Source organism: Esox lucius, chromosome 11 (genome assembly GCF_011004845.1).
Source record: "Esox lucius isolate fEsoLuc1 chromosome 11, fEsoLuc1.pri, whole genome shotgun sequence".
Classification (NCBI taxonomy): Eukaryota; Metazoa; Chordata; class Actinopteri; order Esociformes; family Esocidae; genus Esox; species Esox lucius.
In genome coordinates this window covers 35,780,106-35,802,150 of record NC_047579.1, presented here as the reverse complement: position 1 = coordinate 35,802,150, position 22,045 = coordinate 35,780,106, and the positions used below count along the sequence as shown (strand labels likewise).

General features: G+C 42.8%; 4 protein-coding genes across 4 annotated transcripts; 1 reads left to right on the top strand and 3 right to left on the bottom strand.

Moving 5' to 3' along the window:
- Positions 1–469: 469 nt before the first annotated feature.
- On the bottom strand, positions 470–3,406 carry ankrd54 (ankyrin repeat domain 54). Its single transcript, XM_010874519.4, has 8 exons — positions 2,744–3,406; positions 2,411–2,458; positions 2,211–2,309; positions 2,005–2,076; positions 1,782–1,829; positions 1,573–1,697; positions 1,013–1,120; positions 470–859 (listed from the first exon to the last, which is right to left on the bottom strand). The coding sequence occupies exons 1-8, from the start codon at positions 3,117–3,119 to the stop codon at positions 785–787; spliced, it is 951 nt and encodes a 316-aa protein (XP_010872821.1). The 5' UTR covers positions 3,120–3,406; the 3' UTR covers positions 470–784.
- A 1,056-nt stretch (positions 3,407–4,462) lies between these two features.
- foxred2 (FAD-dependent oxidoreductase domain containing 2) lies at positions 4,463–11,682 on the bottom strand. The gene is made up of 10 exons (XM_010874518.4): positions 11,342–11,682; positions 10,687–10,904; positions 9,438–9,749; positions 9,081–9,332; positions 8,366–8,701; positions 7,584–7,750; positions 7,210–7,375; positions 5,602–5,828; positions 5,220–5,390; positions 4,463–5,053 (listed from the first exon to the last, which is right to left on the bottom strand). The coding sequence occupies exons 2-10, from the start codon at positions 10,899–10,901 to the stop codon at positions 4,821–4,823; spliced, it is 2,079 nt and encodes a 692-aa protein (XP_010872820.2). The 5' UTR covers positions 10,902–10,904; positions 11,342–11,682; the 3' UTR covers positions 4,463–4,820.
- Positions 11,683–13,345: 1,663 nt separating this feature from the next.
- Positions 13,346–18,354, top strand: mcm5 (minichromosome maintenance complex component 5). The gene is made up of 14 exons (XM_010874516.4): positions 13,346–13,696; positions 13,998–14,124; positions 14,340–14,468; positions 14,844–15,016; positions 15,141–15,296; positions 15,410–15,579; positions 15,670–15,841; positions 15,949–16,060; positions 16,219–16,362; positions 16,456–16,698; positions 16,861–16,973; positions 17,099–17,227; positions 17,329–17,599; positions 17,890–18,354. The coding sequence occupies exons 1-14, from the start codon at positions 13,524–13,526 to the stop codon at positions 17,989–17,991; spliced, it is 2,214 nt and encodes a 737-aa protein (XP_010872818.2). The 5' UTR covers positions 13,346–13,523; the 3' UTR covers positions 17,992–18,354.
- A 12-nt stretch (positions 18,355–18,366) lies between these two features.
- On the bottom strand, positions 18,367–20,199 carry hmox1a (heme oxygenase 1a). Its single transcript, NM_001310994.1, is given in 7 exon segments — positions 18,367–18,648; positions 18,737–18,785; positions 18,997–19,269; positions 19,350–19,565; positions 19,702–19,813; positions 19,969–20,020; positions 20,115–20,199. Coding segments are annotated over 6 exon segments (804 nt in total). The 5' UTR covers positions 20,019–20,020; positions 20,115–20,199; the 3' UTR covers positions 18,367–18,544.
- Between the last annotated feature and the right edge of the window lie 1,846 nt (positions 20,200–22,045).

Genomic DNA, 22,045 nt, shown 5'->3' with positions numbered 1-22,045 from the left:
ATTGAAATTGCCATATTAACATGGTACCCACATAACATGAACCATATTAATTCAGTGGTCGCTGGTTGTGTTTCAGTAGGGTCACGGTTCTTGTCCAAAAAAGCTTGAAGACCAAGTCATTACACTTTTCAGACAAAGTCATTACACCTTCATAACACAGCAAACCAATTTTCACAACTTTTACATAGTTTGGTTGTCCTACACTAGCAAAGAAATTATTAAATGAAACTCTATTTTTCAAATTTTTTAACTATAACTAGTTACTACCAGTACTACTGCAGTCACTACCCGTAATATAACTTATTTCAATACCATAAATAATATACAGCAAAAAACTTTCTGTAAATGTACTTTTGAACTTAATTTCAATGACTCAATGAATAATGGCAAAACGGCATTAACTGTGTACTGATTTTACACTAGGAATACATAAAACCTCTTTGTATTATAAAACAAAGATAACAAATAGTATTTCCAAACATATTTTATTAATCCATTAACTCAGATTGTTACAACCATTTACAACAAACATTACATTTCTTACCATATACAATGTACAACACATGCAAGACAAAATAAAAAAACACCATGACAGAATGTTGTTGATAGACCAACAACATCTGTCAAGGGTAATGAACTCATTAAGATTTGTATTTTATTTTCACAGTAGTATGCCTATTAAAATAATTTACAAACCAGCAGTAAACAGAATGTATCCAAAAAGAAATGCACAGTAAACACTAATTTCTCTTCCTTTCCAACCCTTTTTCTGTGCCCAGCCACTCTACCTATCATCCAAATTCTGCTTCTGTAGACTGAGCGATGTGAAGCTGGCCAGTAAATCAGTAACTTCATCAACCTGCGACACAAGAGAAGCTCTAATTATTTCCAGTGAAGTACAAGGACTGAAAATGACACCACTCGGCTCACATGCAAAAAAAAACCCTGAGTGTCTGTGAGAGAGCAATGGAGTGGGAGAGAAAGAGAGAGCAAGTTAAACACACTGTCTTACCTGTTCTTTTGTGCGTGTGTGCTGCAGCTGTGTGGAGATATGCTCCAGTCTCTCTCTTGCCTCACTCTGTCCCATTACATTGAGGTACTCTCTAAGCATCTGAATGATCTAGAGAGCCACAGAGACAGAATATTTCAGACTGCAGAAGATTTATAAAAGTATATTATTGTGCTTTTGTGTAATAACCCCTAAGTGATAGGGTTGGCAATAGGTGGAAAGTGGGGCAAATGCCTGCAAGGGATTTTTTTATTTCGCCCCTCAAGTTTTTAATTTTGTTTGTCTTTTAGAATTGTTGTTTATTTTCATAGAAAATTCAAAAATTTAATTTAGGACAAATATTTTAAAAGGTTTTCCCACAAATAAAATAAGTCACGTTATCGTGGCTAAATGTAATGAAGTTATTCAAATACACTGCATATTTGGACTCAGTTGTGTTTAAAATGCAGTGTAAAAATATCTTTTTATATTTATTATAACTATATTTCTGGCCCTGACCATTCACTCTGTTAAAAATAGTCCCGCAGCTGAACTGACTTGCCTACCCTTCCCTGGCCTATTACCTGTGTGACTTCCCCTCGTAGAGTTTCTATACTCCTGGAGTCTCCTTCCTGGAGGATGTTAAGTTTGGAGCGTGCCAGGTGCAGGGGCGTCCTTCCTGCTCGGTCCAAGGCATCCACACGAGCTCCTAAACACATCATTAACAAGTGATCCTCAGCAGGCGCACGCATGTTCATTCATGGACGTGTGTACATACAGAATGGCTTCTCACCTCCTCTCAGCAGCGTGGTGATAACCGGAACGTGGTTCGTACAGGCTGCTGCAAGGCCCCAAGTGGGAAGATTGGAGGAAATACTCATGTTTTAGACATTAAGCAGTTCCGTCTAAATATGTCTTTGTTATCGTACTTTTCTGCAATCTCAGCCTTAAGTAGCAAGGTTGTACACCATGGAAATTAATGCTATGCTTTCGGTGCCATGTGTTGTCATTCCTACCCAGATGGAGTGGGGTGTTTCCAAGGCCATCCCGCTGATTAGGGTCAGCACCATAGCTCAGAAGAAGTTGCACTGCAGAACCACAAGGAGGGGTTGAGAGTATCATGCTTTAAACCAACACTGGTATTATCAGCAATCTGTAACCAGGATATTACTTTGTGGATTAATGAATCATGAGCCCCTTGTACTTTGTGACTTCAACTAACCGATGCTCTCGTTGCCATTACATGAGGAAAAATGTAGGGCTGTTCTTCCTTTGTCATCTGCTGCACAAGGGTCTATATCTTCTTGAAGAAGCCTGCGCACTGGGAACAAATTTGACAGAAACTTTAACCATGACGTTTATTACTTAGTCTTGCTCAGTCTTACAAAGTGTTCCAATGCTCCTCTTCAGTTCCTACTGTACCTGTATCAATGTCGTTGCTGTTGGCAGCTTCTCTAAACCGCTTCACAGCTAAGAGAATACCACAAACAAGCCAAGGGTTAGATATAAATATAATACGTTTTTCTAATCTAGGCAGCTCAAACATCTAATCTAGGCAGTTAGGCTAGATATAATAACCCATACTGGTTCTGTTGTCAGAGTTAAGGAGCTACAGCATTGATGCCACCATATATGACATACCAGTCTCACAACAATCAGAAAGATTTACACTGCGATACGCTTGGGAGTGGAATTCACTGTCAACTGTCTCCATCAACTCAAAACATTTTTTAATTTCCTGTTAACTTTCTATACCATAAATATCTTTTCCAATGGGACCAGCATTTCGCAGGGCTCTAACTTGTCGCCTCGCTCTAGTCCCGGTCATCTTCCCGGTTTTACTGCTCGCGCCACACACCCCGGATCCAACTCGACTGGGTTCCCATAGCAAGTGGAGGTACCGAAGTTCTTGTTCAGCGGTCTGTCCTGTACGACTCAATCTCACGGTGCCTTCCCCAAATCCTGTCATCCCAAATCCAACAGCAGCACCTCCATCCATTCTCTCAGCATTTCTATCAAGTTCACACTCTTTCTCCGTTTCTCTTGGTCCAGCCTGCACCGTGTATTCACCCTCGGAGCTTGAACGTTCATCGTCGGAGGCTGTTGCAACAATTGGACTCCACCCGTCCATATTCACCGACTCATATAGATTTGTTTTGGCGTCCCTCTTCAAATGGATCCTCGTTCACAAGCCAGTACTAATGGCTACGATAATAGAAATGTATGCTGATGAACTGACTTTAAATTGTACTTATTTTCTCCACTGGCTTTAGAAAACCAAAACGAGTCTACACATGTTTCTATTGTAGTCATATATTCATTCTTTAGATTCATGAAGTATCTGAGCCAAAATGTCTGCTGTTTCCTATTTTCGATGATCACTACGGAGAAGCAGTAAAAGGCGCTCCCATTGTACACCGATTGAACAGAGGTAGAGTGACAAAGACAACGACCAATAAGAGCCTATGTTGTTAGTTTATGCAAAGCACCCACCTACTTTCAGAAGAAGCAAATTAGCAGGCGAGATGCGTGCTGCACCGTGCTGCAGCCGCAAATGTATCACAGAAAAGTCAAACCCAGATGCATATATTTCATGTTGTTTCCGGAATGCTTGACAAGCGGAGTCGAGCAGTCAGGATGGGGTTTTTGGGTCAATGGTTGAAGTAAAAAAAATCTGATTAATTCAAAAAGAAAGCATGTAGTCGTTACTATAACTGTGAACATGGCAAATGGAATCATATTTGTAAGTGCATGAGTTGACGGAATCTAACCGGATGATGTTGATATGCATGTTTTGTTCCAGATAATGTCGCTACAAAGCGCGGTTGGGACAAGCAGTTTTTCGAGTTTTTATACTTTACCCCAGGGGAAAGCAAACTTTTTGGCTCAGGGGTCACATCAGTAGTTTGAAATTAAATGGAGAGCCATATTTGTTTTATTTGTTAATCAAAAATGATTTGTAGGCCAGAAAAGGTCTGTCATTAAAACATTTATAAAGTAGGTCCATTATGTCCAAATAACTTAAGTTTAGATTCAGCTGTATTAAAATGGGTTGAGTAGTTGTTTTACTAACCCTCAAAACTATTTTATTACCTACCACAGGCCTTAGTTTGCCCACCCCTATGCACTCTTCGATTATCAGTGTACTGTATTCATTAAAGTTGCAGAAATATTTGTTTTGGCAGCAGTATTAAATTGTGGAAATGTCAATATGTGATATTTAGGGAAATAATTTACATACGTTTGAAATAGAGCCTGTTTTTGTCAAGTGTGTTGTTAATTAATCAAAGGTAAAGATAACTTAGGCCGGCACATTGCAAGTATTCCAGCAGGCTCTAAATATTCAATATCACAAATTTGATATTGTCAATAACGCCAAATCTTTTTAACAGATTTGGACTGAAGAAATTCAAGAAACACCATGTACTTGCACTTGTAGCTGGACAGCACAAAATACAAAAACATGGAAATGTATAACATTATGTTCTCTTTATGCCTAACAACAGAAAATAAAGTAAGCACATAAATAACAGTAATAGACCTACAGAAATAGTATAAAAAATAAATACTGCATCATTCATAGATGCAATGAAAACCCAATACATTACCCATATACTGTTTATACACACATTCAAATCTGAAGTTTCATCATATAAAACATGGCACAATTCTGCTAGAATGAAATGGAATAACATGTCCACTCTCACAATCCAGGATAGTTGTTTAAAACATTATTTGGTATATTAATGGGACATTAAAATGAGAGGTAGAAAATGTCTTTGGACATCTAAAAAAGTGCCACAGGCTTAGTTTTGGGATTTTGGATAAACAATCAGAAATCAACGTTGATTGCCGAGGACACTGAGGCTCCGGCTCGGGTAAGGTAATCAGGGAACGATGGGTCCACGTCTGGCGATGCATATTCCTGTTCACTAGGCATTAGCCCAGCTTCACGGGCATGCTGCCACAGATGACTGTTACCAACAACCCCATGCTTCCTCAGGTATCCTTGACGACAAAACAAGGGTGGCTTGCGATTGGTCAGGGAAAAGCGGAAACATGACTCTGAGGGGAAAGATACAAGTTCAGTTTTACATATTGTAAAACAATAAATCAAGAAATACAAATGTTTCTTCAACTGCATAGACAGAGCTGCAACAACAAAGGTCAACAACAAAGGTAAAACATTTAAGTTTGTAATAGTTTGGGATCTGTTGAGAACATGCTGTACCCGCATAGAAGGCCCTGAGGTCAGTGTGGAGACAGTGTTCCAGGAAGCGGCGCAATGGCTGGCTGTGTGAGATGGGCCCATCCCACTCAGTCAAGAAGTCCTCCACCATGTGATGCACTGCCTTGGGCCGTGGTAGTGGCCAGCCAGCAGGACGGTGTCTCAGGTCTTTCTCTGTTTAGATTGGGAGACAAATTAATATTATTACTAGTTACTTGTACCACATAGGTACACAGGTTAGAGTGATAACCTCAGATCAAAAAAGATGCCTTGTGCTATAAATAATCTTCATTTGAATGTCATTACTTAACTTAGAATTTAATTTGAATTTTAGGCAAAGCTTTGTCCTCTTTACAAGGTCTTTATGAAACATTCTCCCACTCACCACTAGGAAGTGTGTCGTAGTAGTACAGAACAGGGTGGAGGAAGTTGGACCTCCAGGCGCGGGTCCACTCGGACTCTGCCCTGCCGGGGCCTAGTGAGTCTGTGGGGTTCAGCCCGTACTGCAGGATCAGAACCAACAACCCGTGCTTTGAAACCCTGTGCCCAGAAAGAGAAGAGAACTGGGGCAGGGCCTGGATTGGAAACTCCTCCAGATACTCACAGTGAGACCTGACAGGAAAAGACAGGTGAGGATTAATCAATATTATCCTTTATATGTTGGAAATGGGTAACAAACTGATTAACTTGGTGTACATACATTTGAATATCTATAGGCAATTAAAGGGATAGTTCATCCTAGAAGCCCCATGGAGTCATTTTCCATGAGAAGCCATTGTTCTCTTCTGTTCTAGCCTGGAATTTGCATTATTAGCATCCTCCAAATTCATGAATTGTCCTGAGAAACAAAAGCTGCATTACTGGCACAAATTAACTAAAAAAACACAAAAAAAACTAATGTCATTAATCAGTTGCACTAGCATAGATTTGCATAGATGTCTGCAAAAAACAGCTGGCGTTTTGTAGCCACGACATGCAGTTTCTCTTATTCGGCAATAACATCATCTGTAGCTAGTAAATGCTAAGTGGTTGTTACCTGTTACTTAAAAACTTGAAAAACCTGGATTAATCCCATTGGGAACATAACTGACTGGTAAACATAAGTATCCGTTCAGTTGAAAATTAAATGTATATTGCAGTAAACAACATTGACAGGTAAACAACACCACTAATCTAAGTTGGAAGTGTTTTGGAACAGGTTTGCGCTTACTATGCAGCTTTTGTGGGTCGGAACGCACAGTTTCAATTCATGAATTCGGAAAAAGCTAATAATGCTAATTCCAGGCTGGGACAGAGTTGAATAATGGCTTGTTGTGACAAATGACTCCACGGGACTACATAAAGAACTCAAGGTGTTATTTCACCCAAATATGAATCTAGGATGAACTATCACTTTAGGGTAAAACACAGTGCTCTGAAAAAATATTATCTGCATTTGTGCAAACGTTTCACAAGAATTTGGTCAAGTCTTTTTGTGGGTAGTATCAATATATAGAGGGAGACTGAGAAAAAAGAAACACCAAAAGTAGGCACTTGTGTCTTTTGTTTGGCATGCTAGGTAATTAAACATAAAATCTTTTGGTGGGAAAAAGTGAATGCGCTCCTAGTTAATTCAACCCCATGTAAGAGATTGTTAGGTTCAGTGAAGGCAACATTAATTCTGCTTTGTATCAGAGAATTCTACAGTATGTCAAGTCTGCAGCTGGGTCATACAGCAAGACAGTGATAAAAAACACATTACCAAGTATACATCCGAATGGTTGAAGAACAAGACATTTTAAGTTTTAGAATAGGGTAGTCCACATTGAGATGTTATGACAGGACCTGAAACAAGCTGTTCATGCATAAAAACCATTAAATGTTAAAGAAGTTCAGAATGGAGAAGTGAGCCAAAATGAAGGCAAATTATTTTTCACTGGTTGAGATACACATGAACATTAGGGCAACAAATGGAGACAAATGTGTACATGGGTTCAGCACAAGGCCTACTTACCCTCTAAGTAAAATGATGTCCCCAAGTACCCCGAACATTTGGTACGGTCCAGAGGCCTCGTTGACCCTCCTCAACAACCAGGACTGCAGTTGACTGACTGAAAGTTTGATTGACGGCCAATAGTTGCTATGGTAGCGCTGCTCAAGGACTCTATGTACAGCACGCACTAGAGGAACAAATGAATTAACAAGTTAGAAAATTAAACAAGTTAGAAAATTCAAATAACCAACAAGTTATTGAAAGCCAAACAACATGGCAAAGTTTTGTTAGGACTAAATTTTAATTTCAAAGCTTGTTTCCCCCTTTACAGACAGTTTGTGTGAAGTCAGATTTACTCCTGCCTGCAGTTTAATACCAGCAGTTTGAAAGATTACCTGTGTATCGGAAACCATGAATGAACCCGCCTGCAGAGGAGCGATAGTCTCGTGAGTGGGAAGCCGTCCCCAGAACAAACAGGCCTGGAGTTCCCTGGCCTTCATACCAAGCGGTTAGCCCTGGCAACCGTCCTCTTGTAACCTCACTGCTTGGTGGACGGGCAGATCTGGAAGTATTAGCAATAACTTGAAGAAAGCTGACATTATTTGACAGAAACAGCATAGCCTTTACAGTGAAAACAAGAACGTAAAGCCATGCTTCTGAGAGATTTAAACATCAATCAATTAGTGATTTTACAAAACACCCAGCCTGAAACCCCAAAGAGCAAGCCACAGTGTTGAAGCACAGTGGGTAGGAAAAACTCTCTAAGAGGGGCCGAAATTTAGGAAGAAACCTAGAGAGAAACCATGTTCCCCAGGATGACCAGTCCTCTTCTGGCTGTGCCGGGTGAAGATTTTAAGAGTACAAGTTGTAATCATTTTATAATAATAAAGTAATAATTAATCAATGCATTTGGGTTGTGTCCAGAGTCTATAAAACCTAATACAGGTCAGTAGCATGACCAGATGGTTAAGGACATGGACAACCCCAGGGGCAGGGGGGGGTCAACAGAGTGGCAGCTGGATTCGTCAGGTATCATCCTGATCTGCAACACAACCAGGAGGACTTTGGACAGGTGCAGCAACAAGTCTTTTGAGCCTGGTACTCAGGGGGTGTGGGCTCAGACCTGATGTCCTCCTAAGTTTAAACAGAGCAGGAGACAAGGAAAACGTAAACATACCCATCAAAGATGCTGAAGTTGAACCGGAATCCCAGGCAGCGGATTACACGGTCGTAGGGCTGTCGGAGAGAGAAGTTGTCATTGTGGTACACAGGCAGATTTGCTGCCGTGATCTTTGTACTGTTCTTCCCATCTGGATGTTCCAGAAGCTCAGCTAGAGTAAGGTAAAACTGGCCACGTCTTTTCTTCCCACTGGAACAGCGCTGCTTCTTTCTGCCTGAATGCTTTCTTTCATCCTCTCCATTTTTGACGATAGCAATGTCCTCAAGGCCTCCCTCCACAAGCCCATCAAGGGACTTTAACTGGTACGTGTCAAGCAACTCATTGTTCACAGCTCTGTGTAAGGGGGGGGGAAAGTAGGTCACTTGATATGTAAAGATAATGCTGGGGGAGGGTTCATTCACATTTTAACAGATGGAATGACATTTCCATTACTTCTAACCAAATTTCCACAACCAGCAACATTTGAGAAAAGACCAATTATGGGCGAGCGTTGGCCTGCCTGCCCTCATGTTGCTGAAAATCCAATTGTCAATCTCTACTTGAGGAAAGGAGTGATTTGCGCACACAGATGCATTTGTGTCATATTCCAATCATGGCTAATATGTATATTTCAATTTGATTTATTAAAAACAATGATTCATGATTACTTTATCTGTGAACAAAAAAATAGGGGAAAGAAATATAGTCAAAATGTAAAAATGTCTCAAAGTACCGGAGATCTCCAACGTAGTGTGTCTGCCAGGCAAGGCGGACCGGGCTCGGGCTGTAGAGATGGATGCGGCTGGCCCTACCCAGGATGCTCTGAGCAGTTTCAAAGGCGGAGTTCCCCTTTCCCAGGATCAGCACGGCCTGGTCCTTATACTCCTCTGGGTTCAAAGGGATGGACTCATAGCCTTCCACCAGGTCTGAACCTTCAAACTGGACCTTCTGAGGATCCCACATTCCTGTAGACACCAGGAGGACACTGAGGGGTGTGTATGAGGGGGAGTGTGAAAAAGAGGGACGTCACATGAATGGTATGAATAGGGAAGAAACACATATCTATGATGTGTAGAAAAAAAACACACACCTGCATGTATAGTCTAGTCCATGCTGGTCAACCAGTATGTATCCTCTGCCTCTAGGTGATTCAGACTCTGAGGCCCTGATCTTCCCGATGTCCACCCCATACTGGACCTTCAGTCCCAGCTCTTTGACATACATTGAGAGGTAGATGGGAAATGAGTCTGCATCTGGATAGAGCTCCTGGCTCACTCGCTGAAACAGCAGGTCGGGCCTGTCGCTCAGGAGGGAGTTCCAATCATGGCGAAGGTTAAACTCGCGGTTCTGCCTCCCGGTGTATATTTTGTTAATGCTGATGAGTTTCCTGTGTCGAGGGTATCTATAAAGGGAAAAGAACATCCATGAGATACACGCCAAGATCCAACAGTGTACATGGTGAAGTTCAGAAGTTAGGACATATCTGTACAGAGCAATACTGAATGTTGCGTAACTGTTGTACTGTCATAAGAGACCTTGTTTTCATTGCCAGAATGATATTGTGATTATATTACTATTTTCTCTCAGGTTTGTGTTGAAAAAAACAAGGGATTAATATTGAAAATAAAAAAATATACAATCAGTATTTTCTTTTGTTCCTCGAAAAAACCTGAAATTAGATCTTCAACAGTGTGGTCTTATGGAGAATACAACATTTCTCTAATGCACTGTACACTGCTGTACATGGAGGTTCTACATGATTCTAAAGTACAGGAAAGATCATTGGTGACTTACACTATCATAAGATCTCTGGACAAGGAGGGCAGATGAGCAATACACATCAATTACAACCCAATAAATCTTGCTACAATAAGTACTGTATTGAAACTCTAAACCGTAAATTCATCCATATGACATACTACTGCTCACATCCCATTACCTTAAATGGTCACCACTACGCTTATGTCAACTTAATGTAGGTTTTGTGTATTCTGTCTCAAAATGTTGTCTACCATTACACCAAATTATTCAATAACAACATGTAAATATACTAAGTGATTCTGATATCTAGACAGCAAGCACATCCTTTGGCTAAGCCTGAAGGGGCTACATAGAAGGCCACTGCATCAACTCAGCCAAAAAGCTGAATTTTGTAGTAACAGTAAAATCAACTCATCAAATGTTGACTTACAGGGCCCATTTTTATATAACTGACTTATTTTATCCTGAGATCCTCAGACAGTGTTTGTATAATTTGTATTCACTATGTTGGAAGATTTTTCTCCACTTTGAAGGAGACCTAAGTCCAAAAGCCAAGTTCCGGCACTGGTGGCACTCACATACTGAAGAAGCTCCCTGGCCCAGAGTTCCTCTCCAAGATAATGTAATCTCTTTGGCTCTTGGAGAGGAAGTAACCCATCTGAAGTCCTGCAGGCCCAGCTCCAAGTACACAGTAGTCATGGTGACGGGTGCTGTTGTGAATGTGGTAGTCCTCAGGAAAACCGTGGACCACCATGACCAAGAAGGCAAAGAAAATGAGGAGTGGGAAATCCATGACCTATGAATGAGTAAATGAAGGCATTTATAGGTGGAAAAGTACATTTAGTGGAGGTCATTATAAGTCAGAAATTATACACCAACTACACCGAACATATTATTGCCAATGCATCTACTTAAAAACATAAGAAGAATCTGATTAGACGTGATAAAAAAATAATAGCACTGCTCAAGTAAATGAAAGACCCCAACAAATACGAGAATAGTTGGCCTAAAAAAATTGTTAGCACTGCTCAAGTGAATGAAAGACCCCAAGAAATACGAGAATAGTGGGCCTTCATTAAGTGTATCCCGATGCATCCCCGTGCTCGCCTTAAAACTGTACGGACATCGTACCTCGGCTTTAGGGGGTGCAATTTAACTAGACCGCTGCTTGAGAAGCTCTCTGTTCTTTGAGAACAAAACAGACAACAGATTAATTAAAGAAGGATATCTTACCTGTCACTGCAGTGGGTCCCGTTTATCTAAATCCATAACATTTTGTATCGGGTTTGTAAATTGAACTCTCCAACAACCTACACACATTGTACGATTTCATAACGTAGCCCGATGCAACTCTCCGGATCTCAGGATTCTTTGCTGATGATGTGCAAACGATTCGTTCCTTTAAATCGACTCGCATCACCGTTTCCAGATTCAGTTACTGAATTGTTTGTTTCACTAGCTAGAAACCATTATTCAGGACTGATTCAAACGCGTTCCTCCAAGAAACATTAGAAGTGAGAAATATTTCAGGCGTGCTGTGAACAATTCCTGTTTCATATGCGCGGAGAGAAACAGATTTAGCGCGAGTCTTGGAGGAACAGACCATTGAACTTTTCAATGGTAGGATGGACACAGCTTTGAATAATCAAATCCTACATATAACGGTTTATCAGCTAATTACAGTATGCGCAATCAAGGTCTGGTTATTGCAGCATCTAGCCCCAATGGAGAAATAAAACGATTACAATGACGAAAATGTATTTACTCACAACTCTGGAGAAGAGTGTGTGCATTACTTTAATGTTGAAATGTCGGTTAATAATTTGTGATGTAGAAGTTTTAAAAATGCACAGAAGCTTATCCAATTGCCTTTATTTTGGTACACTAATGTTACAGACAGAGCCCCAATGCATACACCTGTCAAACTCTTTCAGTTATTTAATAGTGAAAAGGGTGCAGGTTTGACAGATTGAGTGGCAGTAAGAAAGTCATTGCTATGATGCCAAAATGAGAAAAAGAGGCTTGCCTAGGCCATGAAGCACCGCCAGTGGAAAAAGGTCAACCAATTAATAAAAATGTACAATCTTCGGTACATCATACAGGGATTTTGTATGCCGCTGAGTCAACCACCAGAATCTGTGTCCCCTCCATTTTTGCTTCCCAATAAACATTGCACAAATGGTATATGAATTAGATATAGCTTATCATATATAAAACATGCCCTCACAGTCATTTCATCATGGAGACAGGCCTGCGTCAAATAGGCAAAAGGATGGTTCCTCAGTGTGTGACACCAACTGTCAAACATGGAGGAGGAAGTGTGATGGTCTGGGGCTCTTCTGCTGGATCCAGAGTTGGCCACTTGCACAGAGAGTTAGTGGCACCCTGAGTCAAAACAGGCTACAACATTTTGTAGCGCCATGCAAAAACCCCTGGTTTACACCTTAGTTGGTCAGGGGTTCTTCCTACAGCAAGATAATGACCCAAAACAAACCTCCGGCCTATACCTTTAAAGAAAAGAACAAGAATGTAGCACAGTCTCCAGACTTCAAACCCGTTGAGCTGGTTTGGGATGAACTGGGCAGATGAGTGAGAGCAAAGCAACCTTTAAGTACAACACGTTCGTGGGGAACTGCTGTACTGCAACCATATTGGGAAGAGTGTGTTCGGTTGTTGTATTTGCAAAAAGGTGACTTCTTTGATGAGTCAAAAATGTTGATTACATTTTGTTGAACAAAACTATTCCATTATAATTTTTTGGTCTCCAATTGTTTATTTTTTCTATACTTTAATTTCCGAGTACATTAACACATTAAACTGACTTTCCATAAAAACAGGAAAAATTTAGGTGGTCTAAAACTTTTGATCGGTAGTGTAAACATATATATATATATATACACTACAAAATATACTATTTTTTTCCCAGAGAAACAAACGGTTTGAAGTGCATTGTGCTTAATTATAAAGCACGGGAAAAATGACCAATTAACCGTTTAATAACATTTTCCCTACCAGAGTCACCCTCTCTCAAGTTTGCAGATATTTTGGAAACCATGGCATCACAGATCGGAAATCCACAAGGTCCCTATTTCTAACTGTTTTGAATGCTGCATAGTTCTTTTCCCGCCACCAAATATCACATGTCCCACCCTTTAACAATTGGGACACACCTCCTGCAATATATTAAGCCAATCCTTATCTCTAGAGGATCCTATCTACCAATCGCTGAGCGGAGAGGGCGTCGAGATTCGAACTCCCGGGAAAGTGACGCGAATTTTTGCCGCGAAACAGTACATAATTCATTGTCTTCAGAAGCAGACTTGAGGCGATCACCAGAAGTGTATTACTTTGAGATCGAGTTTTGCATTTTGTGAACTAAATTTCCCCCCAAACCCTTTGTAGTTAAAATAGGTGTATGATGTCTGGTTTTGACGATCCAGGAGTGTATTACAGTGACAGTTTCGGTGGTGGTGATGGACCGGGCGATGAAGGTGGAGTGAAACGGAGCCAAATCAAGAAACGATTCCGTGAATTTCTTCGGCAGTTCAGAGTTGGAACCGATCGTACTGGTTTCACCTACAAATACAGGTACATTAGATTTTTGGATGGATTGCCCCGTAATTGTTGATTACTAAAGTTTCATCCGGTTAGTGTTTGGCATGTTCCTAAGTGTCAAGTAATAGTACTGCTGTTCCCTACAGTAGCACACTTCCGTTAGGTATACAGTACTGTTTTAGATGACATTTTATAGTAATTTGTGATTTTATTGGTTGACGGTAAACGTTTTAATTTATAATTTTTTTTGTGCCCAATAATAATATTAGTTGTGCGAACTTTTAGCCTGCAGAATTATTTGTGGGGGATCTTTGACATGTGTTCCGCATTGTAGAGATGACCTGAAGAGACATTACACTCTGGGGGAATACTGGGTGGAGGTGGAGATGGAGGACCTTGCCAGCTTCGACGAGGACCTATCTGACTGCCTGCACAAACTGCCTTCTGAGAACCTCCCTCTGGTGAGACAGTGAGATAAACTGATAACTAACGAAAAACTAGGTGCTTTCAGGGAGCCAATTCCAGACTAAATACTCATGGATTTGAAATAGTCCTAGATTTGCTATGATGCTCATCATGTCTACTTATATTACAGTATATTAGCGGTAATACTAGTTGTCCAATAAACATCAGAAAATGATCCCTTTAATCTGATTCCTGGCACAATGATTGACAGCTGGAGGAGGCAGCCCAGGAGGTGGCTGATGAGGTGACTCGTCCCAGGCCCGTAGGAGAGGAGACTGTGCAGGAGATCCAGGTCATGCTCAAGAGTGATGCCCATCCTGCCTCCATTCGCAACCTCAAAGTGAGTGATGCAGTGCCGCCCTCTGACCAGTTGGCTCATGTTGATCATGACCGTAATAATGTCTGGTCTTCCACGTAACATACCATGGTCCCACATGGCTCACTTAAGAGCATGACGAGGGTTGTGGGTTCAATTCCCACGGGAGGCCGGAGGAAAAATGTGTGCATGTACTTCGCTCTGCCCAATGGCCCTGACAGGCGCTGGCCCTGACAGGCGCTGGCCCTGACAGGCGCTGGCCCTGACAGGCGCTGGCCCTGACAGGCGCTGGCCCTGACAGGCGCTGGCCCTGACAGGCGCTGGCCCTGACAGGCGCTGGCCCTGACAGGCGCTGGCCCTGACAGGCGCTGGCCCTGAGTGTTCCCTTCTGTCTTCTAGTCGGAGCAAGTGTCCAGGCTGGTGAAGGTTCCTGGGATTGTGATCTCGGCCACGGCTGTGAGGGCCAAGGCCACTCGGGTGTGTCTGCAGTGTCGTGGCTGTCGCTCTGTCATCAGTAACATCCCTCTGCCCCCAGGCCTGCAGGGCTACGCGCTACCCCGGAAGTGCAACGCGTGAGTGTGCCCCTCTGAGTTGCGCGTGTTTCCGTACACGCTACGATGCATTGAAATACATGACCTCATCTAACCTTGTCCTCGCTTGGCTGTGACTCCCTTATTGAACGTCTCTCTTTCTCAGTGAGCAGGCCGGCAGGGTGAAGTGTCCTGTGGATCCCTACTTCATCATTCCTGACCGCTGTGCCTGTGTGGACTTCCAGACCCTCCGTCTGCAGGAGTCTCCAGATGCGGTGCCACACGGAGAGATGCCTCGCCACATGCAGCTCTACTGTGACCGGTAACGCGCGCACACAGCACGTGTAACGCAATATCCAAATGAACACGGTGCTAACCCGATGAATAAGCACAGCTGGAGTACATGCCTCATAAGAGGTTCTCCCTCCCTGTCAGGTACCTGTGTGACCGCGTGGTGCCTGGGAACAGAGTGACCATCATGGGCATCTACTCCATCAAGAAGGTGGCCCAGGCTAAGGGCAAGGGCAGGGATAAGAGTGCCGGCGTGGGAATCCGCACCTCGTACCTGCGCGTGGTGGGCATTCAGCAGGACACAGAGGGAGCAGGTAGGCCGGCTGGTGGGCGGATTTGTTGAGTGGTCGCACAGCCTACGTAGAGTCGTGCCGCATTAACAGAAATCCGTCTGTCCCTCCCAGGTCGAGGCACCTCGGGGTCAGTCACCCCTCAGGAAGAGGAAGAGCTGAGGGCATTGGCTGCCTCCCCCGACATCTATGGCTCTCTCGCCCGCTCCCTCGCCCCCTCCATCTATGGCAGTGAGGACCTGAAAAAAGCCATTGCCTGCCTGCTGTTTGGTGGCTCCAGGAAGAGGTAAGTCCTAAAAGTCAACTTTCAAAAATGGAACGTCAAGGAGTTTTGATGGGCTTTAATTTCTCTCCAGGGTGTGTGTGTGGTTCTGACACTTCCTCTTTTCGTAGGCTGCCTGACGGGCTGACCCGCAGGGGGGACATCAACCTGCTGATGCTGGGAGACCCCGGTACCGCCAAGTCTCAGCTGCTGAAGTTTGTAGAGAGGTGCTCTCCCATTGGGGTAAGGAGAGGCTAGAGGATGGATACACTCATTCACATTAGGCAGCTCCCTCAAGGTGTTAAGCATGGATGTATTCTAGAAGTGTATGTTAATGACAATGCACTTGGCATGCTAGGGAGCTCCGTGCAAAGCGCTGACCCTTCCCCTCTTCCTATCAGGTGTATACCTCCGGGAAAGGCAGCAGTGCGGCTGGTCTGACGGCCTCTGTTCTGAGGGACCCAGTCACCCGGGGGTTCATCATGGAGGGAGGAGCTATGGTGCTGGCGGACGGTGGGGTGGTTTGCATCGACGAGTTTGACAAGGTGAATGAAGACGAGGACAGGAACAGAAGTGTCGCAACGGCTGAATGCTTCACTGGTTTGTGGACTCTTAACCCGTCTCTCTTCTGCTCCCAGATGAGAGAGGATGACAGGGTTGCCATCCATGAAGCCATGGAGCAGCAGACCATCTCCATCGCCAAGGCTGGCATCACCACCACCCTGAACTCCCGCTGCTCCGTTCTGGCCGCGGCTAACTCCGTGTTCGGGCGTTGGGATGACACTAAGGGAGAGGACAACATCGACTTCATGCCCACCATCTTGTCCCGTTTCGACATGATCTTCATCATCAAGGACGTCCATGACCATCAGAGAGACATGGTGAGGGGACATGAGTCGGTTCTGGGGTTTTGAACGTGGACAAAATTGTTCTCACCTTATTTTGTGTCATGACTCTATGACAGAAATTCTGCTTTTGACATGTTAAAATGGTGACGTTTGTGGGTATTATAAAACAAATGAAATTCCACTGCTGTCTTTCAGACTCTGGCCCGCCATGTTATGAATGTCCATCTCAGTGCTCACACACAGACAGAAGGTGTTGAGGGAGAGATCACTCTGGCCACATTGAAGAAGTACATCGCTTACGCCAGAACGTAAGACTCAAGAAGGCCATATTTTTTTTACATGTAATGCGGTATATTCAGTGTATTGCGTTTACCAAGAAGCCATCATGTACATGAAGGGATTTGGTGTGTAACTTTCACGCGTGTCCTGACAGTAAATGTGGCCCACGCCTCTCCGCCGTGGCGGCGGAGAAGCTGAAGAACCGATACGTGGTGATGAGGAGTGGAGCGAGGGAGCATGAGAGGGAGAGTGACAAGAGAGCGTCCATCCCCATCACTGTCAGGTAGCTAGACAACACTGAGACAGGCGACGCCTATGAATCGGGCTACACCTTCCTCAGATGGTCAGAACGTTCTTCTCTGTGGGCCCCCCCCCCCCCTGCAGGCAGCTGGAAGCAGTGGTGCGCATCTCTGAGTCTCTGGCCAAGATGAAGCTGCAGGCTGTGGCTGGAGAGGAGGAGGTGGACGAGGCCCTGCGGCTCTTCCAGGTGTCCACGCTGGACGCCGCGCTGTCCGGCAGCCTCTCCGGAGTGGAGGGCTTCACCACTCAGGAGGACCAGGAGATGATCTCCCGTGTGGAGAAGCAGCTGAAAAGACGCTTTGCCATCGGGTCCCAGGTGTCCGAGCACAGCATCATCCAGGATTTTACCAAGCAGGTTTGTTCAGTGTTATCACCCCACCCCCGGGCTACATGAGCCTGGTAACGCAACAATTGAAAGTCAGTTTCAGAGAGGGACAAAGTATTGTTCTATGGGAGTGTAAATTATTTCTCATCTTTTGTCCATGGCAAATGAAAATACTGTCAAGTGTAAATGGTGTTGCATTTCTTGTTTAGACACATCAAGGAACACTTGAATGAGATCTAGGCTAGCCTGGGGCCAGCCACTCAGGGTGCTGGGTTAGGGTTGACCTCTGTCCACTCAACTCCTTCTTTCCCCGTCTACAGAAGTATCCGGAGCAGGCCATCTACAAAGTCCTTCATCTGATGATGAGGAGGGGAGAGCTGCAGCACCGAATGCAAAGGAAAGTCCTCTACAGAGTCAAGTAGTCACACATGGCTGTATGAAGACCGTTGTTCCCACAGGCTTATAGTTTTATATGTACAGATGTGTTCATTGTGGCCTTTGTAAATAGTATGAGCGAGTCAGTGGATATTGTGAAGGCCATCATAGATGTAAGTCAACCCACAATACTGCTAATACTGATGGCTCCTGTTGAATATTCTCCAAAAGGACAGCTTTTTATTTGTCTTGTGGTTTCATTACTGAAGTTATGTTGGAGGAAAATTGTCTGAAACTGTCATGTTGGGTGGTATAAAGAAAGTAAAGGGCTCTGAGATGCAATTCTGTAATGTGTTAGGTACATTGTTTTGTGCTGAGGTAAAGATGTTTAAATAAAGCTTACAATGTGATTTTTTTTTTTTCATTTCTTTAATATTACTATTCAATAAAAAAGAATTTGAACATACAGCCAACTGATGAATAAAAACTATGTAAGCAGAACCGAGAGTACTGGCATGACAAGCTGGAAGTGCTTACATGTATAGGTGACTCTGATAGCCTCCAGACAAGCGTACATGTTTCAGGACTTGGTTTAAGGGCTTATGATGCATAGATGCCAATTCCAACTGTTGCTAAGGCAGCACAAATTCCCAGAGACCAATGAAGAATTGAAAATGGGCGGATGAGTGTTGCTTGTTGGTTCTCTGAAAAAAAAAAAAAAGAACATGTTGACAGAAAAACTAAAGGTGAAAGTTCACATCGATCCATTCAGTGAACTGACCGTCTACCTACCAGAAGTTTCCTCTGTGATGCTCAACATTTTCTGAAGATCATCGAAGACCTGAGTAATTCAAAACAAAATAGGAATGCTCATCAGCAATTCCCTTTCAATAAACAAGTTTACAATGTTTAATTCACTGGTTCCTCTTTCACTTCCTCTGCATGTTTGAGTTTAATAGTTACATTTTAGAACAACCATATCGGCCCCATCACCCATTCTCTGACCCTGGCCAGTATCCAACTCTACCAACCCTACCCCCTCAGTCACTAACCTGGATGTTGTGTTCAAATGCCATGAGAGCCTCCTCCAGCACCGCCTCCCTCTCCTCCTTTGTCAGTTCAATGCTGTTCATTCTGCTCCTGTACAGCTGCTTGAAGCGGTTAGGGCTTGACACCCCAGGGAAGGAGAAAAATGACACCCCCTCTCCACTGCTTAGCCCAAATGACTTCTGGGTAATCTTCCCCAAAACCTGACCACCTGACAGGTCGCCTAAGTATCGGGTATAGGCATGGGCCACCAGCAAATTTGGATCATCTTTGCCAATCTGGTGAGGAACACAAAGGAATTGTTATTAGTAACCAATAGTTGCTGTTCAATGCATATTGGCAAATGACCGGTATGTACCGTGTGAAGTCTCTGTGTATATCGTTGTGTTGCTGCAGGAACGATGACTCTTTTTTGCCACTCTTTTCCAAAGAAGTGCTCTAGATCTCTCTCTATAGTTTCCAGTCGAGCAAGTTCCTGTGGGAAGTATATGGGTGACACACCAGGATGGGAAGCGTTTCTATCCAGCTCCTCTTCCAGTGCTCTATAGATTTCATAGAGGGAAAACAGAAGAAGCTGCCATGGGAAAAAAAGGGTACAGATTAATAATTAGTGCACAGAGCACCTTGAATTATATACAAAGTTAAACAAAAATGTGATTATGGGATTTTCTACCTCAGAGATTGTTGGATTTCTGAAAAATGTGCTTTACCTTGTACTGCGGAAGAGTTATCAGCCCCTTCTGATAGTTCAGCATCAGTTGGGTGTTTTCTGCCCTGACGTGGATGTCCCTAGTTTTGGCTTTTATCTGCTCCGACAAATCACTGGTGAGAGATGGGAACATTGTAAGAGCACAGTAATTATATACCAAAAATGACCATCTGTAATATTAAACACATTTTTCTGTGCCATTTATATCAACCCTGATCAGCTGTGAAATATTAAATTTTCTAGAACATTTATTACTAATTTACTGTACCTGCCAATGCTCTGCATATCATCTTTCCGTGCCGACTTCACTTTATCCATGGCTATAACCCAGAATAATAATGTTATTTATTAGAATATCCCCTAAATATGAATGTTGCAGTTCATTCTAAATTAAATTAAGAGTTGATAATTTACCGGTGTGCTGTTCTCTTGATTTTTTGTTGAGAAGACAGTAAACGGAATCTTCCACCTTTTGAGACTGAGTCCAGAGTTTGTGTCCTTTACTGTCCCGTGGCTCTGCTTTTATATTATTTAGAATCCCCCCCCTTCCTTCCCAGTGGCTGTCAACTCTATCAAATGAGAAGTGAAACTGTTGACTCAGTTCCGTGCTGTAGCTTAACATGACGGAGCAGATTTAGCAGACTGAGTGGAGAGCAGAACATGAGTAAGCAAATGAGATTGTACAGGTGCTGTTCATAAAATTAGAATATCATCAAAAAGTTGATTTATTTCAGTAATTCCATTCAAAAAGTGAAACTTGTATAATATATACATTCATTCCACACAGACTGATATATTCCAAGTGTTTTATTTTTATTTTGATGATCATAACCGACAACTAATGAAAACCCCAAATTCAGTATCTCAGAAAATTTGAATATTGTGAAAAGGTTCAATATTGAAGACACCTGGTGCCACACTCTAATCAGCTAATTAACTCAAAACACCTGTAAAGGCCTTTAAATGGTCTCTCAGTCTAATTCTGTAGGCAACACAATCATGGGGAAGACTGCTGACGTGACATGTCCAAAAAACGACCATTGACAACTTGCACAAGGAGGGCAAGACACAAAAGGTCATAGCTAAAGAGGCTAGATGTTCACAGAGCTCTGTGTCCAAGCACATTAATAGAGAGGCGAAGGGGAAAAAAAGACGTGGTAGAAAAAAGTGTACAAGCAATAGGGATAACCGCACCCTGGAGAGGATTGTGAAATACAACCCATTCAAAAATGTGGGGGAGATTCACAAAGAGTGGATTGCAGCTGGAGTCAGTGCTTCGAAACCACTACTCACAGACATATACAAGACATGGTTTTCAGCTGTCCTTTGGAAATCAAGGTCCCAGAGTCTGGAGGAAGAGAGGAGAGGCACAGAATCCAGTGTAAAGTTTCCACAGTCAGTGATGGTTTGGGGTGCCATGTCATCTGCTGGTGTTGGTCCACTGTGTTTTCTGAGGTCCAAGGTCAACGCAGCCGTCTACCAGGACGTTTTAGAGCACTTCATGCTTCCTGCTGCTGATCAACTTTATGGAGATGCAGATTTCATTTTCCAACAGGACTTGGCACCTGCACGCAGTGCCAAAGCTACCAGTACCTGGTTTAAGGATCATGGTATCCCTGTTCTTAATTGGCCAGCAAACTCGCCTGACCTTAACACTATAGAAAATATATGGGGTTTTGTGAACAGGAAGATGCGATACGCCAGACCCAACAATGCAGAAGAGCTGAAGGCCACTATCAGAGCAACCTGGGCTCTCATAACACCTGAGCAGTGCCACAGACTGATCGACTCCATGCCACGCCGCATTGCTGCAGTAATTCAGGCAAAAGGAGCCCCAACTAAGTATTGAGTGCTGTACATGCTCATACTTTTCATGTTCATACTTTTCAGTTGGCCAACATTTCTAAAAATATTTTTTTTGTATTGGTCTTAAGTAATATTCTAATTTTCCAAGATAATGAATATGAGATTGTCATTAGTTGTCAGTTATAATCATCACAATTAACATGAATATACATTTATCAGTATAAATATATCAGTCTGTGTGTAATGAATGAATATAATATACAAGTTGGACTTTTTTAATGGAATTACTGAAATAAATCAACTTTATATTAAAATTTTATGACCAGCACCTGTAGAAATCCTTTAAAAAGTTACTTCAACCAGAAATATATGACATTTAATTAAAAATGTTAATGTTGCCATCTATACGTAATACCCAGTAATGTGAAAATGCTTAAGAAATGAGGGCAAATCTATTGAAAATATAAAACTAAAATGCAATGTGGCTATGAAAAACTCCCTAGGAGGGTCAAAATTAGGAAGAAATCTAGAGGACCTAC

Coding starts and splice junctions, on each gene's coding strand:
- ankrd54 (XM_010874519.4), bottom strand. CDS start 3,119: ATGGACGGGTGGAGTCCAATTGTTGCAACAGCCTCCGACGATGAACGT. Junction 2,077..2,210: donor TAATGGCAACGAGAGCATCG/GTTAGTTGAAGT, acceptor GTGGTTCTGCAG/TGCAACTTCTTCTGAGCTAT. Junction 1,121..1,572: donor TACGAGGGGAAGTCACACAG/GTAATAGGCCAG, acceptor GTGGCTCTCTAG/ATCATTCAGATGCTTAGAGA.
- foxred2 (XM_010874518.4), bottom strand. CDS start 10,901: ATGGATTTCCCACTCCTCATTTTCTTTGCCTTCTTGGTCATGGTGGTC. Junction 9,333..9,437: donor GGACTAGACTATACATGCAG/GTGTGTGTTTTT, acceptor CACACCCCTCAG/TGTCCTCCTGGTGTCTACAG. Junction 8,702..9,080: donor CACTACGTTGGAGATCTCCG/GTACTTTGAGAC, acceptor CCCCTTACACAG/AGCTGTGAACAATGAGTTGC.
- mcm5 (XM_010874516.4), top strand. CDS start 13,524: ATGATGTCTGGTTTTGACGATCCAGGAGTGTATTACAGTGACAGTTTC. Junction 16,974..17,098: donor TACATCGCTTACGCCAGAAC/GTAAGACTCAAG, acceptor GTGTCCTGACAG/TAAATGTGGCCCACGCCTCT. Junction 17,228..17,328: donor TCCATCCCCATCACTGTCAG/GTAGCTAGACAA, acceptor CCCCCCCTGCAG/GCAGCTGGAAGCAGTGGTGC.